The sequence below is a fragment of the Sipha flava genome, unplaced genomic scaffold (assembly GCF_003268045.1).
Source record: "Sipha flava isolate LNK unplaced genomic scaffold, YSA_version1 46_pilon_pilon, whole genome shotgun sequence".
NCBI lineage: Eukaryota > Metazoa > Arthropoda > Insecta > Hemiptera > Aphididae > Sipha > Sipha flava.
Window position 1 is genome coordinate 94,625 of NW_020273250.1, and position 26,051 is coordinate 120,675.

A 26,051-nucleotide genomic window follows, 5' to 3' on the forward strand; every position below is an offset into this window, starting at 1 on the left:
GTGTAACGTAGAACTTCATGGATACTGAATTAAATATAGGATACGCGTATGTAAAACTGGTTATAATATTAAATATTCAGTAGAAAATTATTGGCTGATACAAAATAATTGACATCCAATAACTTATGTAACTACTTCTCAATAACTTAATAAGAGAACAACGTGTATAATTTTTATGGAAATAAAAATTTATAACTCAACGGATTCGCAATCTGGACTATAAAATAAACTTTAAAGGAAAAATAATTTATCATTTAAATATCTAAATGTAAACTAACAATATAAGCTCATAAATAAATAAACCTTTGCTAAAATATGTTTTGGAATGTTAATATATAATAGCTTATCTTAAATTTAATGTAACAATTGATAATACATATCTTGTAATTTTTACGTGAAACTATCCAAAACAGCGGATAAAACGTAATGAACGCATCCGAAAATGTATATTATTTGTAGTTTAGACATTGTATTTAAAAAAAAAAAAATTAATTAATAATTAACGTTTATACAAAAAAATAAAAATATTAATTAATAATAATATTGTTTAAAAGGTTCGTACGATTACTTAAACAATTAACCTCGTATATTTCTTTTGATTTTATATCAAATAATATAAGAAACAATACTACAAAAATAGTATATGGTATAAACACTATGTATAATGAACATAATTTGTACAAGCAAATTTGCGGTCTCGCTGTGTACGTGTTGTACCACGAATAACATTTAACAACAGACTGGTATTGTAACTAGTGAAATTGATCTTCTTAATTCGTCCGACGTAGTTTAAACATCAAGTGTATTAGCTGTGCTGTCGGCAATCGAATAACACACTAACGCTGCATTCTTGTAACAATGTGTTGACAGTCGACGGCTGTACAAAGTCGTCACAGCTACGTTCCGTTTTCGTGCTAACATAGTATCGCACTACGGCGTATCGATACTTACGTAAACCAGAACCGTACACAAGTTCGTGCGAACTCCACGCGGTATTTTGTTCTTCTCTCTTCTTCGTAGTTTGTATTTTCTTCTCGCTAACGTTATTTTTCCGCAACTAACACGTGTCTTGAAAAAAAAAAAAAAAATTACTCGCCAACCGACGACGGTTGAAATATTTATACGTTCGTCCGGCGGACAATCCGACCGTATCACCAACACCACCACCATCACACCAATCGATCTTCTGCTTTTGTGCTATCATTAATATACACCTGTTGACCGTCTATCTAATACACTTCTGTTCTACTGTTATTTTAATACAGGTATTGAGCAAAGCAAAGAGCAAGCCGAATTGTCGCATAATTTACTTCACTCAGGAGGTACAGTATTACATATTATCTACACGTACACATATGATTAATAACGCGTGTATTTGGTACGCGGTATATCCGACACGTCATCCGTCGTCGAGGACGGCACATGTTTGCGAAAATAATGGGTGGGGAGGAGTAACAAGGGGGTGGTGGATGGGTTAAGGATAGCGGGAAAAAAATTAAATACTAATCGATTTCCAACCGATTCCGCGGTTTGTTTTAGATCGCAGGTACATCGAACAGCACCACAGGCCAGCGCCCACGGTTATCACCACGCGCACGGCCATCACGTCGAACGTGCACGGCACGAGTTCGGTGTCCTCGAACAAGTCCACCACCACCAGCTCGTCAACAAAGATCAGCGACACGGTAAGCGCCCCCGAAGCCCCGAAACCTGTGTGCACACGTCGGCGCCGGGACGCCCTATGAACTGTTCGATATGGTGTCCGTCACGTTTTCGTCGGCCACTCTACGGAAATTTTCTCCCAACAATCGGGTGTCAAGGCTGTGAATTAATTTTTATTATTATTATTATTAATTTTTTTAAATTTTTTTTCACGTCATACAACTTCGCTAAGGTGTCCGATGCGCGACCGTTCGTGGCTTCCGAATTTCCGAATACATCGGTAGTACATCGACTTCTGTTGAAGGATGTTGTACTCGTATGTTCAACGTTCAACATATCTGATGATGAATTGATGTGCGTTTTGAATGATATTAAATTAATTCGAAACTTACTACAAGCAAAAGTGGAAGACAATGACCTATCATTTTCGAGTTTACTCCCCGAGAAAATGAAATCGATTGATGATTCCTTATTTTTAAACCATGAAGACGAAGGATATTTTAAAATTCTGATAAATAGACATTTGTTCGAAAGCGAAATCGAATTTCGAATTATTTATGCTGATGATGGTCGCGCTGAACTACTCTTGTTGCGGGTCACGGTTGCGGTAGGGCCACTATGGTCGTGCATTGGACACAGTACTTATAGAATATAACCTAGATGGAAAGACGACGTGTGTAAAAATGTGCTTTAAAACTGGATGTTACAATTTCGTTTAAAACTTTTCGAGGACAGAGACAGAGTATTCGGGACCCCATAAGACTATCCGTGATGCCACAAACGCATATTGTTGATGTTTTTCGTTTGTAGGCTGATTGAAGTATAACGGCTGAAATCCATGCATCGTTTGCGAAATGATAATTTAAAATGAACTATACGCCGTACAACTGTTAAATTGTTAATGTTTGGCTTAACCCGCTCCTTTACATAGGGGCTCTACATGAGCTGTCCTTAAAATACAAAACCTATCGTTTTCTCAACAATTATTGTCTACGCGGTATTTACTACATAATTAATTGCAATAATTTATTTTCAAACTTTGAACCCTGGTATAATTTCATGCATAGCGAAAACGGTAAAAATTTAATTTGACGTACGAAACTTTCAGCCCCGTGCTAAAGCAATTTAATAGTATATAGTATACTACCCTCCGAATATGTAAGCACTAAAGCACGGCCCTTAGCCACGGCATCGGCATGTACGTAACATACTTATTACGAGTGGTATTGTTTTATATTGTTTTATATATTTCAGACGATCAGCTCGACTGATAGAAAGAGCGTGAAAAAATACGGAAACAAACTGAACACAGTTGGAAGTCCGTCGAGATCGCGTAGTTCTACTAAAGAACTAAGATGTAAGTTTTTCTCTGTTAATATTTCCATAGTTTAGTTAATTTTAGAACTTTTATTGACATCTCACATATCGATTTTTTTTTCGGCGTTTTATTTATGAAGTGTCGCCCGATGAAGCCATGTGTCCACCGGATTTCTCTACGCGCTTAATTGACACCTCCATCAACGATGGTCAGCCATTGGAACTCGTTTGCAAAGTAACTGGAGACCCAGAACCACAGATAACATGGTTAAAGAACGGAAAGGTAAATAAACTCTAATGGTTGAATGAGAATACTATAGCAAGAAATATATTTAGCAAATCAATATAAGTACAAGTAGATAAATAATATGCAATTAACTTATTTGTCTATTCATATCGATCATTTTCTTACTTATTTTTACTTTTCAAAAGTTTTACAATTTATGAAAATTGACAATTTAAAAATATCTCAAACTCAATCACATCCAATTAGTTTTTTTATAATTCAATAATACGATAAACGTTAAATTCAAAGACTTTATATTATAAGTATTGTTCATCTCATTTTCCAATGGAAATTATAATGACTCATTGTAACTTTTTAGTTAGATATTCTATTCTGGACATTTATAAACTACAACATAGTTAGTTGTGTAATGCATTAATATTGATAATTACTGCATTCGTTTTTGCGAGACTTAAAAAATCAAACGTATACCAAGGTGTATATTATATTATTATTATTTTTTTTTTTAAGTACACTCATTGCTCTTACACACGGCTAAATATGCGATTTAAACCTACCGTGTACATTTTACAGACGATCAGTTCATCAAATGTTTTGGATTTGAAGTACAGAAATCGATTGGCGACATTGAAAATTAACGAAGTGTTCCCCGAGGATGCCGGAGAATATATTTGTAAGGCTACCAACTCGTTGGGTACTAAAGAAACATCTTGTAAACTCACCGTCAAAGGTATAATAATTATTTAATATTATAGTACAGTGACTGGTTAGTTTATACGCAATGCGTACTAGGAAAGAATATTAATATCAGTTTTTTTAATAATATAATTATACATGTATGTATTTACCGTTTGGTTAATGAAATTAAGACTATCGAGCACACTGATAAAGTGTTCTTAGAAATACTAGTTTTTACACTATACGTATACCTACATAAATAATTTAATGTGCCGTAAACACGACACTAAAACGATGATTTTTCACCTTGTCCTTTCATTAATTATAGCCGTGGATGTATCCCAGAAAGAAAGCCGAAACGACTCACCTCCTGTGATTTCCAGCCACTTAACATCAGCAACAGTAACGGACGGCGACGCCGTGACACTTCAATGTCAAATTATCGGTAAACTTATGCGTAAACAGTAAACGTAAAATAATAATAATTGATTTATCTGATGGGTATACCCCTCAGTTCGCGGTCTATGTATAAATATTACTATAAGTATATGAATTAGTATACAACAACAGCAGTTATTATATATCACTCAAATATTTTCTGTACACTTTACAAAAACGCATATTATTAATTTGTAAGTAGTAAAAAGGGGTTTTTTTACGCTAGCATAGCTTAGTACCTAAAGCTAATTAAAACTTATAGAAGATTCTGAAACTTTTACACAAAGACTGCTGCTACCTTACAGATCCGTAAGCTTAAATATTGATATATTTTATAATTCTGTCCAATGGTCTGGTTACTGTAATATTATACTGTTCGACGGTACGGTTCATAATAATTATTTTCAAAATTATGTTTGCTTTCAAATCTCAGATTTCTGTCTAAGTAACTAAATCATGTTTCGGGTGTCACTGTATTTTTTCGTGTAATTTTATAAATTATTCGAGTGAAAAACATCACCAGGTCAGGGTACTGTGTCTCCACAGTCGTGCGTGTGTTCCATACGCATTAGCCACTGTTTAGTGATAATTTTCCGATCGTTTAAAATAGGAGCCAACAAATTCGATGTGGTATGGCTACACAACCACAAAGAGATCAAGCCCAGTAAGGATTTCGAATACACGAACCAGGGCAACGTATATACTCTGAAAATCGCTGAGATCTTCCCCGAAGATTCGGGAACGTACACGTGCGAGGCGTTCAACGACGCCGGAGAATCGTTCAGCAGCTGTTCGATCGTCGTTCTAGGCAAGTATAATAATATAGTACTAACCTGTGCTGAACAACTGCACCAATCCGTCGGACACGCGCTATCCCGATCACTTGAATACCGATTCAAATATAAATAATCGTGCAGTCGAGTCACAATAACTCGAAAAACTTGACAACTAGAATTTCTCATTACGCACAATGTATTATAAGTCTTGTTGATTCGAATATAAAATTTTAATAAATAGCTTATTCAAAAAATACCTGGGTATTTTCGTAAACATAGTATGTTTTATCTATTCCGAAAACTGAAAACTAATTTTATCTATTGTGTATAGTTAATACATACACTGTATATACATTATTCTAATACCATTGCATCTTTTTTAGTTTTTTATTACATTTATGTGCATATATCAATCATAACGGTTTTTATCGAAACATTCTTAAATTATATTTATTTACATAACTCGAAACGTTAACTTAATTTTGATAGCTTCGAGTTGGGTATCTCGAAATGAGTTTTAACCCTCTACAACTTCGAATTGTCGCGACTCGATACGTAAACTTCGTCCCGTCACCGTTTTGTTTCAAACATAACACGAACAATGAACGAAAACCCTGTAACATAGATATACATTTCCACATACAGTCGTAACGACCCACTTATCGGTGATAGGTTTGATATTTTCATAAACGCATGTATATATTTGTACAGGAGCGAACGAAAAGCCCAAAGACGTGATGTTCCGAACGTTCCCCAAGTCGGTGACCGTACAGGAAAAGGAAAGCGTCGAGATCGAATGCGAGATCCTCGGAAAACCAACGAGTGGTAAGTACAACGCGCGCACAATACTGTTGTCGACGTCGCAAGCTGAAAAACGTTTCGTTTCGCCCGAGGGACACCTGCTACGGAATCTGCGAGGCCAACGCGAGGCCCACAGAAGTTGAAATCGTTCAATGTTCATTGCCATGGAAGCGCACGTTTCACTAACAAATGTTGCACGTTATACCTGCGCACGTATCGGTTTTTCACGGTGAACGCTGTTATTATTTTTTTCGTTCGCTCACTTGTTTCCCTGATTATACCAACTAAAAGTAGTTAATCGATTGATTTTCCAGACTTATTACTAAATATTTAGAATTTTGAACGGGGTTGGTTTACCTTCATTCGCAGAAAATCGTAATATATTCCTTGAAAAAAAAAAAACAACCTAAAATATAACGATGTAGGGTGTAGGTTGAAGTGTGCTGATCAAACATTTTTACTCGACACACATTTTCGTGTTCAAATACTCTCGATGACTTTACCGACCACTCGCATGACCCAGCGCCGTCTGCGCACACACGCGTATAGGTGTAACACGCCGTTTCATGTGTTCGCAGTGACTTGGTTCAAGGACAACGTTCCTATTGGCGAGGACTTGAGCGTTTATCAGTTCATGAAAGTGGACGATAAATTCCGAATGAAAATACTCAGGGCCGTCCATGATGACATCGGTCAATACGTAGTTGAAGCCAAGAACTCTAACGGCGTTCAAGCCACGGCCGCATTCTCAGTGAACTTGTCATCGCTATCCGATTAAGTAAGTCCATCGCTGCAGTGATGCAGGTACAATTCGATTCGATTTCGTGTGCACAACTCGAGATCATCGTTGTAGCGTTTCGTTCGGATCGCGATCGTTGTAATTAAGACGCGGCCATCATTTTTCAGGTTTTATGTTGTAAAATCGACATTCAAGACGAACTGCACACGATATGTAAAATAATCTACGACGAAAGAAAGTAAAAAAAAATTAAAAAAATTAAATATTATGTATCGAAGTCGTAAATTTCCACTATTTATGTATAGAAATTATTATTTGACATTTTATTTTTTTATCAAGTAATGTAAAACAATTTTAATTAACACTGACTATTTTCACCTAATGAACGCAACTACTGCAGACGTGCAGCAGTTGGGTTTATATAGGATTGATTAATTTAATAATATTATAACTAAGATAAAGTGCATCACCAAAATTGTGTTATAAAATTTATTTATATAAAATTAGTATTCTAATCATTGTTGTATGCAGAAAAATACCACTTATATTTACATAAGTCTCTGTTAATTTGTAAATCTTATTTGTGTATCTAATAATCGTTTATCCGAATGTTTAACAAGATAGAAAAAAAAATTGAAATGAAACGGAACATTACTACTCATGTATAACGTAATAATGTAAACATTTAGATCGTTCTAAGTAAAAAGCTACGGTTTGTTTAGATAACTATTTTTTCTTGAATATTAAATGATAGCAGTCCAAACGCTTTCTTAAATAATGTTGTTTAAACTCGTTGTTTATAATTATCCAAATAGATTTGAGCTTTGATAGACACTCATATTATCAGCTATTAACTATTTAATTTTAAGATGTTATAACATAAGTGTTTTATTTTAGTGTTTAATAATTTATTGTGCTATATTTATTTTAGGTTGTAATATTGTTTTAATTAAAAATAACATGTTGATCAATGATGAGCCGATGTTCTTTTTTATTTTTTCAACCACCTTTGCACTACATCGAACGTTTACTGTAAATATTTTAATTAAAACTATTTATAAACATATGTAAGCAGATTCATAAGTGTTTAAAAAACTATTTAAAAACGATATTTATTTTAATATAATACATATTATGTACTTCAAATGGAAAAAAAATACATTTAACAATTAACATTTTAGTTGCTAAACTTTTGTTTGGATAAGCCTGAATAAATTTTAATTATATAACAAATATAATTGAATAGAATAAATATGTCCGAAAAGTTTTCTCTCAAATGTCTTACAAGATTTCTAGAAACTGCACTTTACAATAAAGAATCACAAAAGAAACTTAAAAGACTGGGTCTGATATGTTTTTGTTTAATTGCATATATTGAAATTTATCTATCGGATTTGAAAAATGTAAACAATATGTTTTCTAAGATTTTAAAACGTATAAAGTGTAAACAAGTATGAAAGTTAAATTCCAATACAATAAACGTATAAATATAAATTATTAATAAAAAGTAAAAAATATTCATACATTACTAATTTATTATATTTATATATTTTAGGTTTATTCTTGCTCGATGTTGAACTGGTGCAACAATTTTAAAACTGTCAGATTTTTCCAAAAACAATGACTTAAGATTTTTCATTTAATTTTATATGAACTCAGGAACTGAAATTTAGTTTAAGAATATGAAGTTAAAAAAAAAACCGCACATTGAAGGATTAAAAGTGATAGCACATACGTGGACACGGCCACTGAATGTCACTGTAATCGTTTGTGTTCAGCTTTATTGAAATGTATTTTCTATGATATATAACAATTTTTTATTTTGTGTATATGAAACTGTTTCTATTGTTAAAAACCTGTTCTTATCAAGTTAGATGTAAACGATTACAGCAACGTAGTATGGTTACATACACGTAGGCGCTACCAATTTTAATAATAGGATGGTGAAACAGAAGAATATTGTAAAAACTATGATAATATCTTAGTGGCTACTTTTTATGATCAAGAGAGGTAATCACTTAATTTCACATATTTTTAAATACAACTATAATGATAAGGCGTTCATCGAAATCAACCATTTTCCATTAAAACAAATACAGTACATATTACACAAGTTGCATTGTCTATGTTTAAAATATTTACATGTAATTTCTGAAAATTAAATACATCGTATATTTGAAAAAAAAACGTATTTTATCTATAAATACATAAATTAAACAAAAAAAATAAATAAATAAACGAAACAGATTATTGTCTTTTATAAAAGAAAATAAGACATAAAGTTGCTTTTTTGGCAACAATACACGTTGGCGATCATGTTAGCATGTTTACATAAAATGTTAATGGGGTAAACGATTTATTGTCATATACAGATTTGTAAAAAATAATAATTCTTAAATCAATAATAATATTAATAGTAATCATTTCGGAGATTCGCTACCACCAATGACGGCGGTGATATCTTCTTTTAAATATATATTGTGATTCGTCCTCGGATCATTGTATACTGGTTAAATCCTTTTTTTTTTTTTTTTTTTTGTATAAATGCAATAAAATGTAACTTAACGACATATTTTAGCCGTCACTCCATCCATACATCCCACTTCACTCTCTTTGACTTTCACGCACACGCACACATACACACGCCTCACCCTCTCTCACTCGCTCTTCAATATACTTGAATCTCGTAACGTATTTGTTTCATATACGTTTCATCCACTTTTCGTCGATGATTCAGCCGCTCCACGCTGTGATTGAGTCCGTAACACAAGTAGATCATTATGCCGATAAACAACCACACGGTGAACCGTATCCACGTAGACGAGTCCAGTTGTGTCATAAGATAAGTGTTGAGTACAACGCTCAGGCAGGGTATGAACGGGACGAAAGGCACCTGAAATGATAGTCGAAAACATTCGATCAGAACTGCCATCATAACACATAATATGCAGTTTACTTAAAACGATGCTCAAAGCTATGGCAATTACTTATTTTATGTGTTATAACACAACAGAATTAAGTGTAAATTCGTTCCAATTGTGTAAATATAGATTATAGTTTATGTACATTCTATATGTACGTTTTTATTTAGAAATAAAACAAATGGTCCATACAAATAATTACAATGTTTTAACTTTTCAATCTCTGCACGTGTCTCCAGGATGTTTTAAATAATACAAAACTATATTATTTTACTGAAACCCTATTCATAGTCGACAAAAAATATGAAGCCGAAAATTTAAAAATAATTATTGTATTGATGTCACCCAAATGTTTGACGAATTGTAAAAATCTCATTAACAAATATCGAATAAAATTTGGCTACTTATTGGCACGTAAGGAATTAAATTTACAAAACTTGTCTACATTTAGAGAAAACCGTTTTTTAGACCTAACATTTTATTTTGTTTGTTGATAATATTATTCATTACTCTTTTTATACATCTATACCTAAATATATTTTAACTAACTCTTAAACTCAAATTAGAGTTATAAATGATTTTATATTAAACTAATTGCATTCAATGCTAAGAGTTTTCAATTAAAATAGTATATAATAACGAGAAGAAAAATCATCAATACATTTCAAATTCTAAATCAGTAACCATTTAAATTCCTTTTTCCTAAGAATAGAAAATTAATTACATGAAAACAATGACAACAAATTGTATAAAAGACGAGCGTGTTCGTACCATATTTCATTTTTACAGATATTAACGAGATCGCAAAGACGAACTCGACAAGGTTGGTTTTCTAAGACTAAAAAAAATATATTTAAAATTATTATGGCGTCTATTTGTTGTAATATTCGAAAAGTGAATGCATTCCCATTCGTAACGTTTTTCAAAAGAAAAAAAAAACTTCTCTTGGGTAAACCTATTGATATACCAAATACTTATAGTTTTTAATTATAACTTATAATATTACATTAAATGTAGGCCGATTCGTTGACTGTGGTTGTCGTGACAGTGAATAGCAAAGCACCAGTAAACTCATACCAAGTACGCCACTTATCGTGAACGTAGTTATGTTCAATTGGCCGTGGTTTAGTGTTAATGAAACGACCGAACAGAAGCAAATAGTTACCACAACTGAAAAAGAAAAAAAACAATATTTAATATTAATATTTGTGGTCTACATCTCCACTATATCGTTCGGTTTTCCGAAACGAAATGCCATACAAAAACTTAATAATTCCGTTATACGTTTTAATAATATAAACTATAGATTCCAAGAAAATAAAGGAATCTACATTAAATTTTACAATGATATTTTTATTTATTCGTTTTATTTTTATTCTTAGCAAACAATTTTTCCGTTGTACTTTTTCCAAACAAAGGTAAAATCAACAAAAAAAATCTCGGAAACAGTGCTTTATTTCGTTTTTATAGATGACTGTTAAAGTCTATATATTAAAAATACAAACGTCGTTTTTTAGCAGAATTTCGTGGCTTTCATACGACCTTATTTTAGTGAAATCATTCATAATTTTGATATTAATTTGCAATTATTTATATTCCGTTTGGCAGATGTAGGCGTACACGTTTAGTACAATGAACTGTGAACCTAGGTGATATTTTGTTTTTATATTTTAAATAATTCTTTCCTAAATTCTTTAAAATAATAAATTCTTATCAATATATTGATTGTGTATACACTGAAGTGATTAAAAATAAAAACGTATAATGACCATTTTCTACTAAATAAAATGAAAAAAAAAAAACAGAAACCAAAATCCAGTACGTCTTATTGAGACAGGTATAACCATGTGACCCTGTAATTTATCGACCAAATGTGATTTTTGTAGAAATAGACGGAGGAAAAATACTGGATTTTAATTGAAATAAAAAATACCTAACTATCGAAAAATGGTACGGCGAAACAGTTTCGCAAAAACTGTATATGCGTTCTTTACAATTATAATTCAGCCAAAGGGTATATGTACGATTGCTGTCGTCGATTTGTACACACACGGCATAACATTTCGCGTGGGTTCCATTATGGAAGGTGGTAAACTGCGGCAAAAAAAAAAATTAAGATTTTATAATCTGCAAAAAAGCCGATAAGATACATTATACAAATATTATGTATACCTTCTATATATAATATATAATATATATTATATATAGAATATGAATTTAAAATTATTTAACACTGTTAATTTCTTGCCATTCTGGCTAAACATTGTTGTAAATTCCATGACGTAGAATAAATATTTAACTTTATTTCTACTAACCTCTAACACTTGTAAGTAGATAATAACTAGTATTTTCAAAAGTAAAGGAACCGATATTACTAATATATTTCGTTAAAACTTAAAAATACGTTTGGATTTACTTTACCACTTTGTACGCAAGACGCAACATTTAATAATTAATTAAATGATATACGTACATATGTACACATAGGTAGATATATATGATGTAGGTACTATAATAAATAGTATATATAGAAGGTATGTATATAAAATAAATTGCCGCAGTTTTTATAATGTATCTTATCAATTTTGTCGTAGATTGTATAATCTTAATTTTTTTTTTTTAGCCGCAGTTTACATATCGGCTTTTAGAAAAAGGTTAATTTTACCGCAGTTTACATACAGCCTCCATTATGATAGTATTGTAATGAAAATAAATTTATATATTTGCAATAAGAAATAATAAGTGATCGACGATTAATAGTGTATAATATTATAAAACGATCGCGTAATCTACAATCGAAGTCACGACGAACAGGATTTTATATAAGAGCAACTTATCCATAAAAATGTTTGTGGTGTGTGTGTTTGTGTGTGGGTGCGCACCTGCTATGTACTCGGTTTTGCACGGATGTTTGAGGTCAACTAATGCAGGAAATGTACGCGAAGTAAGAATGAGTACGCAAAGTGCTATATTGTTAAAAAAAAAAAATGATCATCGAGTTGACCAATGGAGAATCGATTAATCGACGGTCAATGCACGAATACAAGTTCGTTTAGACAATATCAGCACATGTTTGTTATTTTCTTTGTCCACCTAACCAACAGTAAAGTAAAATCACGCTACATACATTGTTGGCATTCATATTGGTCTTATAATTTAAACCCATATTAAATTAAAAATTTAATTTAAGAGAAAAATATTTTTAGAAACATAACGTATCATTTTTATAAAATATCAATTAACAAAAGTTACAAGGGTTTTAAATTGTTAAAAATTAGTAACTTCTTTGGTAGTTGATAATCTACAATAAAAAATATATGCTTTAAAAATTATTCTTCACTCTACGTTTCATGATATGGTTTCAAACTCTAATCTAACATAAATGCCACTATTTAATGTATTTTATGTAACGTGCTTTTGCAATGTCACATGTTAGATATATAAAGGCAATGCGAAACCGATAATATACTTTTAACGATTATACTTTAATACTTACGGTAAACTAGAATGATTATGATCGATGTGCGTGCGGAACTCTTGGTCGTCAATTGTGAGTTGGAGAAGTTGAAACTGGATGACAGCAAACGCATGAGAGAAACTTGAAACCGACTGGTGTCTCGGATCTTACAGTCTTCGTCGTCATAGTCGGTGTACCTCAATATTAACACACATATGCATACAAGTGAATACGCCATCAGTGTGCCGATCGACATCATGTTCATTAGCTGTTGCAGATCGAACAGACTGGATAGTACGGCTAATAACAAACACAAAAGTAATATTTATCTAAATCGAATGCGATTAATGTTTACAGAAACCAGTAATGATAAATTATTGGTATCGCGCAAGATAGGTAACTTATTAACGTAAGCCAATAAAATATTAAAAAAATTAATTAAGTATTTTCTATTATCTGTAATTTGTAAGATTAAAATAAAAATAAAAATTATTTATATTTTACACCAAACATTTAATATTTAAGATAAACTGATTTCATCGAAATTAACCGGAAACTGAAGTTCAAATACAATTGTACTAAACAAACAAATGCTTTGGAAATTAAAAAAAAATTTCCTCTCAGCCGATAATGAATTAATGTGAGAACATTAGAACTATAATTTTATAGCATTTTATTATATATTTATTAAATAACTACTAATAAATAATTTTCTCCGAGTATTGACAATATGTGACTTTAATTCCCGATTAATAAAGGGGTCATCTGTAACTTATAGGGTAAGTTTAATCCCATTAATTGGGATATATATTATTATTATTATATTATCACTATTATTTTAAAAAAAATGTGAATTTGTATATCTATTTTAACTATTATTTTATATACTATTATTATATTGATGTAAGAGTATTGTAACTTATCTGTAAAGGGCTTGACCCGTAAATTTAATTAAATAAATAAATAAATGTGTATATGCATCAAAAATACACTATTAAATATTGTATAATTATTTTTTTAAATTCCACTTACCAGCAAAAGCTCCGCAGATGAATGTACCCCAAAATGGTGTTTTTGTTTTGGCATCGACCTTTGAGAAAACTTTAAATAATAATCCATCAGATGCCATGGAATACAATATTCTAGGTAAAGGAAACAGTGTTCCAATCATACTAAAACAAAAATATTTTTGTTTTAGTTATTTATTAGTTATGTTTTAGTTAGTTATTTTAGTTTTTACTCGTGAATGATTTATTTAAAATTTATAGCTTTTATTAATCTGTTATCAAAAGATATAGTATACAATATAGTAAACAAGACAAAATAAATTATACTAACTAAAAAATTGTCGTTTCATTAACAACACTCATAAATCAATGCATTGGGCCGTGAATTGTTATACAGGGTGTCCAACGAAAATGGAAATCAAAGTTAAAAATATTAAACGTAATAATAATATGTAAACTAAAAAATATTAAAAAAAAAATAAAATTTATATAATATCTATCATTACAATTCTCAAAAATAATAAAATAAAAAATTATTTTTAAAATTTTAGTATAAATTTTATTTGTGTGTTTAATTAAAATAGGAATATTTGTATTTCTTATCTCTGTAGATCAAGTAAAATACCTAGTTTCGTTATCTTTATTATCTCAGGAGATATTTACATAGGACACCCTATAAAAACTTGCATATACATTTTTTGTTGTATTGTTGGAAATATTCCATAAAATTTCAAACACATACAAAATTGACGTAAATTAATACAAACCACCTGAGATTTTTAGCAATGAATGTCATAGTATTTTCTCCTACGCATAAGCTATGTTTAAACAATCGTTTTCAATATATATCAAACATACACACGTCAAACCTATATATTGATCTGAGTAAATTTTATTTTAGTCATTATTCACTAAATGACTTACCGTTGTACTTAATAATATATACAATAATAATGTGTAAGCAATTTATGTACATACTTTGTGAATAAAGCGAACACCGCACCAATAGTAACTATCCATTCGAGTATACTCCAATCCAACTCCCTATAGATATGAGGAAATGGAGCTTCTGGATCCTAGTATCAAATGGACAGTAAAAATAAAGTATTAGTTGCAATGATTTCGATATATTTAATAAAAATAATTGGGTGAGATTTAAGATTTAAGATTTATGTGAAACACATAAATGGTCCGTTTTCCACGTTAATCATTTATACTATTTTATAATTAACTTTTAATTAATTATGATATCATCGATGATTTAGATTATATTCTGATAGATCAATTTTCATTTAATATCAAACTAACAGTAAATTTAAATAATTTATTCCAATATTATAGTCTTAAGTTATATAATGGCAAGTTCTACAACTTAAAAACAATAATCTAAAGAAATGCAAATTTGTATCACTATGGGTTTGTCTCGGAATAAACTATAAAATTATTGCGGCAATGAAAGTATATGTACTATTTATGTACTTCAATATTGGATACATTTTTCAGGTATGTCGTTAAATTTGACCAAAGACAATACATTGCACTTGAAAACTTTTCCAACGGTTGGATTTTTCTTTTTTTTATTACATGTTTTTATGGTCCTAATGAAATGGACGCATTTTTAAAATGACATAAAAGACATAAACTATTACGATATTTAACATCCATATTTAAATATCGAACGTGCGTGTACAGTTTAGAAGTAATCGCGCATGCACAAATATCTCTGATCAACTAATGTACCATCTGAACATTATGCAAATCTCAAGCAATACGATAAAAATAAATTTTAAACAACCTAACCTAACTGGGTCCAAGACAGAAATAAATGTTCACATTATCGATAAAATATTTAACACCGTTAGTACGAGTATACAACAGTCGAAGTTGGTTAATATCGCATATAAGTATCGATATAATTTGCCACAAATAGGATGTAAAAATATTTGATAACCGAACGCAATTGAATTGTATTTCCATATGTTTTAATTCACTTATCACAGATAAAAATTAGCAAACGTGCTATTCAAATGTATAAAAATAAATAGAATCATATGCTAACATATTATCAACAAATTGTAAGTCGAGATACGTCTAAAATAAGTTTGGTAACTATTTCTGAAATTGGAAATCAAGAAATTATACAACCCAAATCAAGTCAAGAAGATTTCACATTATAAATTATATTTAACCAAAATTGATGTTACAGTCATATTATTATTAACTTCTACATAATTTAAAACTCAATTCAAATATTTTCAACATTAAATGTTACCTATATAATATTTGACGTGTTATTTCGTCATATTTTCTTAACTTAATATATTTTTCAATTACGAATCTATAAACTAATGACAATATTTTTTACTAAAATTGATTTTGAATTAATTTAAGAATTTCAATATATTTTTCACAAAATAAAACCAAACGTCTGATTTGATATTTTTAGTCCACTTAATACAATAATAAGATACGGATTTCAAGAAAATATGATATGACGTTTGCACTTAGTCGATTTGTTTCTCCTATTCTTATTTTACAATTAATAAAAACTATTATATTTCAATTCACTATATTCATTAGATGTAACTGCAATATTGTAATTTTATTTGAAGTAATTGCCAAAATTTAATTTCCGCATGTTGAGGCTCAAAAATGTTTAAAAAAAAAAAACCAGTAAAATAATTGAACAAGTGTGTATCAAAAAAAGCTTTGAGCAATATCATTTAATTAAAATTGTTCACTAAAATATTGACAAGTGTATACGAATATACATGGTACATTCTAAATATAATACATATGCAAAACTATCACAAGTATGTATGTATCAATTATACCTAATAATATACCTAACCGACTAATTGCGTGGTTAAGTAGAGCATAAATAAATTCTAAAGTAAATTATGATCATTTAATAGGGGGGAAAATTGCACTACCATTGATAAAAATATTGAGTGTATTATAATATGTATATTTGTTCAGATGAAAACAATTTTCAAATTTAATATTAATTCGTGTGTAAAACAAAAGCTTCTATTACCTGGTAATAGTACGGCCACATCAGTGTCAAAATGACAGCTACACTACAGTACGATAACGTGATGATGACTAACGATATAACTATAGCCAGTGGAATGTCTCTAGTGGGTTTTTTAGCCTCTTCACCTAGAATAATTCGACAAAAATATTTTATGCCACGTCACAATTAAGTATGTTACAGAATTACAAAACAAAATCAATAAATACGTACTAATAAATTGTACTAATTTATCCCATTAATAAAGGTTAATTTTAAATGTTAATTGTTTACCAGTAGTAGCAACAGCGTCGAATCCAACAAATCCATAAAAGCATGTTGCCGCTCCCAAAAAAACTCCGGACCATCCAAATGGCAAAAATCCCCCTTCTCCTCCATTCACGTTTGGAGGTATATTATCTTTTGGTATATTCCAATTGTAAAAGTCAACTGTAATTATTTTTACGTCATAGATTATAAAAAATAACGCAATGTTCGATAAAAATGTATTTAATTTTGAAGCTATTCTATGTTATAAAAAGTGGCTAATTTCAAAAACATCATACTATATGTCATAGGCGCACATAGAAGGGTGTTCGGATGTGCTTAGCACCCCCAATTTCCTACAATATTTATTTCAATTTTTCATCAATAAATTGTAAATTATTGTGGTTTATTGGGATGGACATTTTTTTTTCCACTATAGACAATAATATATAATATAGTTAACGAACACACGATTAAAACAGTATAATTGTATAATTGCACGTTTTACTGTTTCAGTTTTTTGTCTAACTATTTAACTATAAAAAAGCAATCAAAATATTATAGAAAATCATATTATCTACAGTTTATGGTTGGCTACGAAGTTATGTTCCATTTATAACTTTGATTATTACTTGGTTTTTAGTAATATTTAACCAGTGAGCTACGCAGAATTGTATGCAAAATGACAAATATTATTACCAATCATACAAACGATATGATTCATTACTATTTACATTTTATATACTAGTTCATATTTTTGATACATCAGGTTATTTTAAATATATCGACAGTTAGTTTATCTGCAGAAATGCTGGTCTTAAAGAATAGTCTACCAGCTAACTTTGAATTTGAAGACTTGAAAAATCAATGTAATAAAATTTTGTTTCCAAATGTTTATAAACTAGTTCAAGTGGTAATGACAATTCCAATTTCTTCTTTAGCGTGTGAACGCTCCTTTTCATCTATGCGTAGATTTAAAAATTAGTTACGCACTAGTATAGGCCAAGAAAGATTTATTAAACTATTTACGTTTAGCATTGAGAGAGATCTTACCAATAAAATAGATGGGAAAATTATATTGGAAAAATTTTCATCATCAAACAGGAAATTAATTCTTGTTTAATATATTATTAATAATAACATATTATTATAACTTATAATATAATTACTTTTAAATATTCATTAATAAAAATTAAAAATTATGGCAACGCAGTTAATTATGGTATTAGGTGGTGGAGTGGGGGGGGGGGAAATCCCCCCACGGACCTGTGTATTTTAAATTATTTCAACACCCCCTGAATTCACACACAATGTGCGCCTATGCTATATGTATCAGTAAATTCAATAAAACAGACTTAAAAATATTATTATATTATTTCTAAGTAAAATTAATTATTTCATATTTTTATCTCATTTGCAATAATATAATATTACATACTTTTGAATAATCCTGATACAACCACAATGGAAACTGTAAGAAGGTTAACCACTGTAAATATTTTGTTAAGCAAAGACGATTCCCGCATCCCCCAGGCAATCAACACTGAAAATAAAAACATATTTATAATTTTTTCTATACAGATATTACAGATATCTTCAAATGATTATAAATATATTACAATTAATATTACTTACAATAACAAACTAACTGAATTTATATATATATGAGTAAACGTGTATATTTATTGCCACTTTATTTTAATGAAATATTTACAAATAGGTATTTATTATACAATTAAACTATAAATAATGCATTATTACTATACATAAAATAAGAAAATAATTTAAATAAAAAAAGTTTATAACTATTAATTAAGTAGCTATTAATATTAAATTACAGTAAAACCTCGTTATAACCTAAAGAAATTTCGATATAACGAAAAATAATCACGGTCTTATTACAAAAACATACTAAAATGAGCTAACTAAAACGGAATCTTCATTAACCGGAAACAGAAACATTATCGTTTCTATACCTCTTAAAATAAAATTGCTAATTAAAAAACGTTACTATATATTATTTATTATTATGAATTTTTTTTTTAAACAAACCATTGATAAGACGGAAATACAAGATTTTAAAATAGCTTGAAAGAACAACTGAAGTTTTTGACCGTTGTTACAAATTATGATTTATTGGAATTAACAACAAAAACTCGAAAATATTCCGACTATTATCAATGAAAAAACAAACAAATATCACTTCATTTTTTATAAAATATAAAAAATGTAATATCTAATGTGTATTGAAATAAAAACATATCTAGTATGTATGTACCTAAAAATGATTTAGGTTATAATAGAACATATACAATTTTTGTGCACCCATTCTCAATTAGTTTTTCTCTAGTCGAAATTCCTTTTTAACTAAAAAGTCAGATGGTCCCAATCGATTCCATTATAACCAAATTTTATTGTATTACACAAAATCTATTAAAATAATAAAAACTATAAATTTCAAATTATGTAATTTTTATACTTACAGGTTAACAGAAGTATAGATGTTAATGAAAACAAGTCTGGATAAGGAGCTAGAAAAGAAACATTTAATGGAAAGTTTTCTAGGAAAAAAGTTTTCATAGGGTAACCAAGTGGCTTGTCAATATGTCCGCTTAATGCTCTTGCAATACTTGCACATCCTAAAATGTTAATAATTCAGATCATATCAATTACGTGTTTACATTCATGCATAATACAATTTTACGTGTAAAAAATAATTTGTTTTCTTTTGTCAAATCTTGTGTTGTGTATAGTTTATAACTACGTAACTACTTACCTAATTATTATTAATATAAATCAATAATAATCATGTATTATGAAAAGATATTGATTAAAAGCAATGCGTATGGGCTCGTACTTACCAATACTGTATTCTAATATTAAATCCCATCCAATAAGAAATGCCACTATCTCTCCAACACCCACATAACTGAACGCGTACGCTGATCCTGCTTTTGGTACACGACTTGCGAACTCAGCATAACATAACCCTTAATGAAATAAAATATTTATCTGATTTATGGTTTTTTTTTAATACTTTATATTATAATTTAATATTTAAACATACATTTAGAAACACTTAAATATTATCTATATATGTAAGTAGAGACGTAGCTACATAGGAAAGTACCCGGGTTCAATAAGTAAACTAGTCCCCCTAATTAATATTATCTTAATATAAAAGTTCAATATATACATATCATATTGTTTTTTTTTTTTTTTTAAATATGAATACTTATTATGAAATAATAAATTAAAATAATTAGCAGATAATTCATAGAGACAAAGTAAAAAGAAAATCCAGTTTATAACTTCAAAAAACATATTGCAAATTGCATGAATTGTAATTCTACTTTAATATTGATTGTAACAGGAACCATCACGTATTATTTGAGAATTTACTATTATAGTCTCAGTATAGTATTAGATGCGTCCAAGGCTACCTACGTTCAGGGGCCCCGAGGTACTGCCCCTCTTTACCCTATAATAGCTACACCACTGTATATAATTATATAACCATAAAGTCATTAACTAACAAAATATATCGATCCTTTTTTTCTATATTTTCCGTCAAGTAAATCGTTGTAATATTATTTAGAAAACTAAACTTGAAGAACTAAAAATAAAAAATATTTATGTATCATATAGTATCATGTATATTTATCAGAAAAATACCTAGTGAGGAGGTTTTGGATGTTCAACCCTTCCCCCTCCAAAAATTTTAGGAACTAAAAAAAAAATATTTCTTGAAACAGTTTAAATTTAATGTCATAAACAGGGTTAATTTTATAATCCATTGTCGATCTATACAGTACAATAAAATTAATTATTCACAAAATTATTATCTAATGAAATAATTGGTAGTAAAAATATTGAACCCCTCCTTCTGATAATAAATTCGAGGCATGCACTTGATGTTTATAGATTTATAATATGATTAATGTATTGGGACCGATTTAATCATACTACAACCACTTTGAATTTGTACTACTTTAGTTACGTATATCAAAATATAGTAGCTTAAAATAGAAACATAAACGTTTAACATATTTTCAGATATCATTTATAGTTTTTTAAACGTCTTCTATTTAATTTACTGTTTGTAATGCTTCTCGACAGTTATGAACTAATTTAGTTAAATAATAATTTAATGAATTTCGTGCAAAACAAATTTCAATACTTAAGGTACACGGAGGCATGCCTCATTATAATCAGTTCCGGGGTACTGTATAAATATAAGATAAACAAAATACGTTAACATAGGTACTAGATGAAACAAAGATCTCTTCGAGAGTCAAACTAATACATAATAATGAATGATTAGTTAAATGTATATCGTTTATTATATAGTTTGCCTACTATGCAATACTAAAAAATATAATTTTGAAGTATTAATACATCAACAATGGAAGCAAGCACAATATTAGTATAGTATATATTTTATTATATTACCTGATAATGCCGATGCCACAGCTGCAAAAGCAAATGACAAAACTACTGCGGGTCCGGTAAATTTAACTGCTACTTCTCCAGCCAACACGTAAGCGCCAAGTCCTAAAGTTGAACCGACGCCAAGAGAAACCAAGTCTACTAATCCTAATACACGGCTAAGTTGCTGTTTAGTAGATTCCTTAACCAAGTCCGATTCTTTTTTCCTTCTAAAAATGGTCTTGAAAAAGGATTGATCTGTCTAAAATCAAAATATTTTTTATAATTGTTAGATAACGTACCATTCATGTATACTGTTACAGTATAAGTAAGTAAACAGAGTTTAAAAAATAAAATAAAAAACATCCACAACTATCATACTGTGTATAATTTTAATATTATATTACTAATGTTATATAAATTCAAAAACTAATATTTGATATGAAAAATACTACTAAGTTTTTGGGTACCTAGTGTATTAAACCCATACGATTTATAATTATGTGTTTGAAAAAATATTATATTATTGTCCAAAAATTGTAAGCAGTTATTATACATCCCCAAAATTATCTAATAAGAAAAATATTTTATGAAAATTATAAAATAAATTAAGTATTTAAAGTACATTTTTAGCTAAAATTACTAAGTAGTAATTATTATGAAACTATTGGCTTAGAAACGTTATTATTTTTTTTAATTGGTATCCAATATCCTTTAGTTTTTTCATGGTACTCAAGCATAATCAATATATTTTAATAATATATATTTACATAAAATTTACTCTGCGTATTCACCTCATAGACTAATTAAATATAAAATATTGATTGGATTTCATAACGAATTTTACAAACTTTTAACTAACGCAATACTAAGAAACATCAATTTATGTATTCAATATTTTACATTTTTGTAATTTACGATACAATTCTAAAAACGACAGTAATAATTTATGATGTCAAATTTAATATGATGATTTATATCATTACCTTTTTTTAATTTGGTTATATTTTTAGAAAATGATTATTATTTATACTTAATATAAATATATATATATATATATAAAATTATTTATAACGTTGTATGCTATTCACATTTCAAAAGCTATAATTATTACAACTAATTTAAATTAGAAATTCTTGAAAATTTTAATTGATCAACCATAAATAATTATTATTCCAATCTACTTATCATAATATTAATCAAAAATTCAACATCTGAAAATATACATCAATCCTAATATACTCTTCATTTAATGTTATTTCATTATCGTGCCAACATTTACTAAATTATATAATATTACATTTTTCGTGTCATTCGGAACCTAACATTGATTTTATTCATCGTTTTAACAACTTATTTGGTTAGTATTATTACGAATAGGTAGCCTGAACAATAAGTTTTATACAATTAAATGAAATTACTAGTTAAACAAATATTGTTACAATATTATTTGCAATGAATAATGTAAAACTAACCACACATTGTATTTAAAGATCAATCGATTTATTTAATATTATCATTTAAATGATAAAAGTTAAATCTGTACAGATATTTACTATTCAAAAATAAATGTTATAATTAGGACTGTGAATTTATAGAAAAGTGCATTTTTTTTTTTTTTTGTTATTTTAAAACTTAGCTTTGCAAGTACATAATTTGAATTATATTGTTACATATAATACAACGAATCCATTTATAAAATTTTTATTTTGCATTAATTGACGTTTTTATTTCTTAGGAAATTTTTTTACATTGTTAGGTCATATTTTCTTTTTTTAGTTCATTTTCCGGTATTTATAATAGAATTTCGTCAGTTGATATGTTTGAAAAATTAATTTATGTTTTACACAGACTGCATGTTTTGGGTAAAGATAATGATTCGATAAAATAAGGCAGTTGCTAGATAACTAGAAAGAAAAGATGTTAAAAAATGTTCCAGGTGAATAGTATTATACAAAATTCAAATTCAATCAACATTTTTTTTATTTTTTTTTTTCTATTAAATAAACTCATTTTTATACATATAAAATATAATGTACTAATTTATAATATCCTATAATATCAATATAAATAAAAAATTAAATTAAAAACCATTTTAAGTGCATTTTATATTGCATTTTTTGCATTTTATGTGTATATTTCATTGCATTTTTTTGACATTTTTTAAGGTTTTTTAATACATTAAATTCACACCCTAGTTATAATTGTATTATATTGGTATTATATTATTCCACCTTATTCGAAATTCCCATTTAACGAAATAGAAATGCAATTAAAATCCATAACTGATGAACGTTAATAATAAATAATTATTAACATAAATTTAAATTAATTTCAATATTTTATAGTTTCAAAAAATAGATACCATACTTGTTGAATAGACAACAAATCAATGTAATTGCGCTGCAATGAGAATATTGAGAACGCAACATTTTAATTAAACTTACAAGTAATTAAATAGGCATCGCTTATAACTGAATACAATTCAAACCATAAAATGAAATAATTCTCTACACATTTCAGCAAATAGTCGAAAAAAATTAAATTAAGAAAACATATACGAACAAATTTGAAATTATTTTTTTTAACAAATGCCTACTACAGAATACAATTATTTTACAATATTCTCATAGTTATTTAATTATTTAATACTATTATACATTTTTTCCGTTATGTGTATATTTACTATTTTAATCACATGATGTTAATTAAAATATTACCATTGGTAGCACCTATCTAAAACTTAATTTTTTAGAATACTCAAATGTTAATTTTTAATAATTTTAAAACTTGATTTTTAAGTTAAATCACCTACAAACAATGTTTTTGTGATAAAATATAAAATAATAATATTATACTTAAGTTTAAGGATTAAAAAAACAACATTACCTTACTTAATAAATAATTTAGTGTTACAGTAGACATATTTTTATCAACCAAATTTCGATTTACAAAGCAATTTCCAGCTTTTAATGAGTTTATGTCACATGACATTACATGACATGACAATGCACATAACATTTAGTAACAAATGTTTTATATTACATTTTACAATATAACATTATTTATTTTCTAATTTTCATCAATCAGAAGAAAATTCACCAAACAAACATTACATCAAATGAAATCATTCCAAATCTGCTTATAAAAGTATATTTTATCGCAAAATACAGAGTATATATTAATATAATGTTTTATTTTATTAATTATTATGAATTGATAAAACCATATACAATTATATACACTCCGTTTACAGAAATGTTGATTGCGATAATATTCGAAAGATAATTTATATTAAAAAACAATAGTACAATATAAAATCTCAAAATAACAACCACTAATAAAAGTAGTTAGTAAAATATAATAAAATCAGAATACCACGCCCTTAGGTTGCTTTTTAACTCACCCTCTTATTTACTTCACATAAGATTCATAGTATAAGGTTAAGACTGGATACACTGCTATATGCGACATAACGTAAACACAACGGAACATTGCATCATGCATTATAACACCATACTATGATTTTCAAACATAAATTATTTCTTGTTTTCTTATAACTTATTAATAAATTTAAATGTATTTGATTTAGCGAAATGTATTGAATATTCTGAAATTAAAACTTCACATAGATTCGCAATTACAGTTTGAAAGGTAGTACGAGAAATATATTTAAAATATAAGAGAGATACTATCAAATTATCTAAATACATTTTGCTATTAAACTAATTTTAGAAAACATAATTACAAAATGTCTTAGAAAATATAGAGCAACATATAATCATTTTAATTTTTTAAATATATTATACAGTAATTTTAGATATAATAATACTTTAAATACTAATTAAGTAAAATATTACATTTTTATTTTAAAATTAAAACTATTCATGAGCTGTAATGTATTTATAATATAATAATATAGAAAACAAACTAATATGTACAGTAAAAAATTGTGTTAAATTATCTATACATCATATTTTTATTCGCAATAGTTAAATGGCATGCCCACCAATCAACCTACAGATATAATCCTTATAAGCCTATAGAAAATTATAGTAAATTAAAAATTATTACTAATTAACACCAAAACCAAATAGTAAAATAAAAATATTCAAAATATCGTCTAAAAAATAGTCTAATATACTTTTACAATAAAATTTTAAATATAACGAAATTACAATATGAGATAAATGTCACTAACCAAACAATATTAAGCAAAGTAATCTCAAGAAGTTTTCAAGGTGTACATTTCTTAAATGTAATTTAAAGTAGGTTTAATGTAATACATAAATAGTATCAT

General features: G+C 28.3%; 2 protein-coding genes across 3 annotated transcripts in view; one reads left to right on the top strand and one right to left on the bottom strand.

Moving 5' to 3' along the window:
* LOC112689703 (twitchin) overlaps window positions 1-6,907 on the top strand; it is an 82,185-nt gene extending 75,278 nt beyond the window's left edge. The window contains exons 137-146 of the mRNA XM_025563539.1: window positions 1,266-1,322; window positions 1,540-1,685; window positions 2,917-3,019; window positions 3,120-3,262; window positions 3,800-3,956; window positions 4,233-4,349; window positions 4,953-5,150; window positions 5,830-5,943; window positions 6,498-6,697; window positions 6,826-6,907. Of these exons, the coding sequence (XP_025419324.1) occupies window positions 1,266-1,322; window positions 1,540-1,685; window positions 2,917-3,019; window positions 3,120-3,262; window positions 3,800-3,956; window positions 4,233-4,349; window positions 4,953-5,150; window positions 5,830-5,943; window positions 6,498-6,697 (1,235 nt within the window). The 3' untranslated portion in view covers window positions 6,826-6,907. The remainder of the gene's footprint in view (window positions 1-1,265; window positions 1,323-1,539; window positions 1,686-2,916; window positions 3,020-3,119; window positions 3,263-3,799; window positions 3,957-4,232; window positions 4,350-4,952; window positions 5,151-5,829; window positions 5,944-6,497; window positions 6,698-6,825) is intronic.
* A 2,257-nt stretch (window positions 6,908-9,164) lies between these two features.
* Window positions 9,165-26,051, bottom strand: part of LOC112689775 (cationic amino acid transporter 2-like) — a 38,653-nt gene continuing 21,766 nt past the window's right edge. For both annotated transcript variants that reach the window (XM_025563622.1, XM_025563621.1), the window contains exons 4-14: window positions 21,776-22,013; window positions 20,185-20,313; window positions 19,807-19,962; window positions 18,762-18,866; window positions 17,351-17,506; window positions 17,081-17,205; window positions 15,022-15,119; window positions 14,069-14,208; window positions 13,076-13,336; window positions 10,586-10,749; window positions 9,165-9,551 (exon numbers count right to left, since the gene is read on the bottom strand). In XM_025563622.1, the coding sequence (XP_025419407.1) occupies window positions 9,327-9,551; window positions 10,586-10,749; window positions 13,076-13,336; window positions 14,069-14,208; window positions 15,022-15,119; window positions 17,081-17,205; window positions 17,351-17,506; window positions 18,762-18,866; window positions 19,807-19,962; window positions 20,185-20,313; window positions 21,776-22,013 (1,797 nt within the window). In that variant the 3' untranslated portion in view covers window positions 9,165-9,326. The remainder of the gene's footprint in view (window positions 9,552-10,585; window positions 10,750-13,075; window positions 13,337-14,068; window positions 14,209-15,021; window positions 15,120-17,080; window positions 17,206-17,350; window positions 17,507-18,761; window positions 18,867-19,806; window positions 19,963-20,184; window positions 20,314-21,775; window positions 22,014-26,051) is intronic.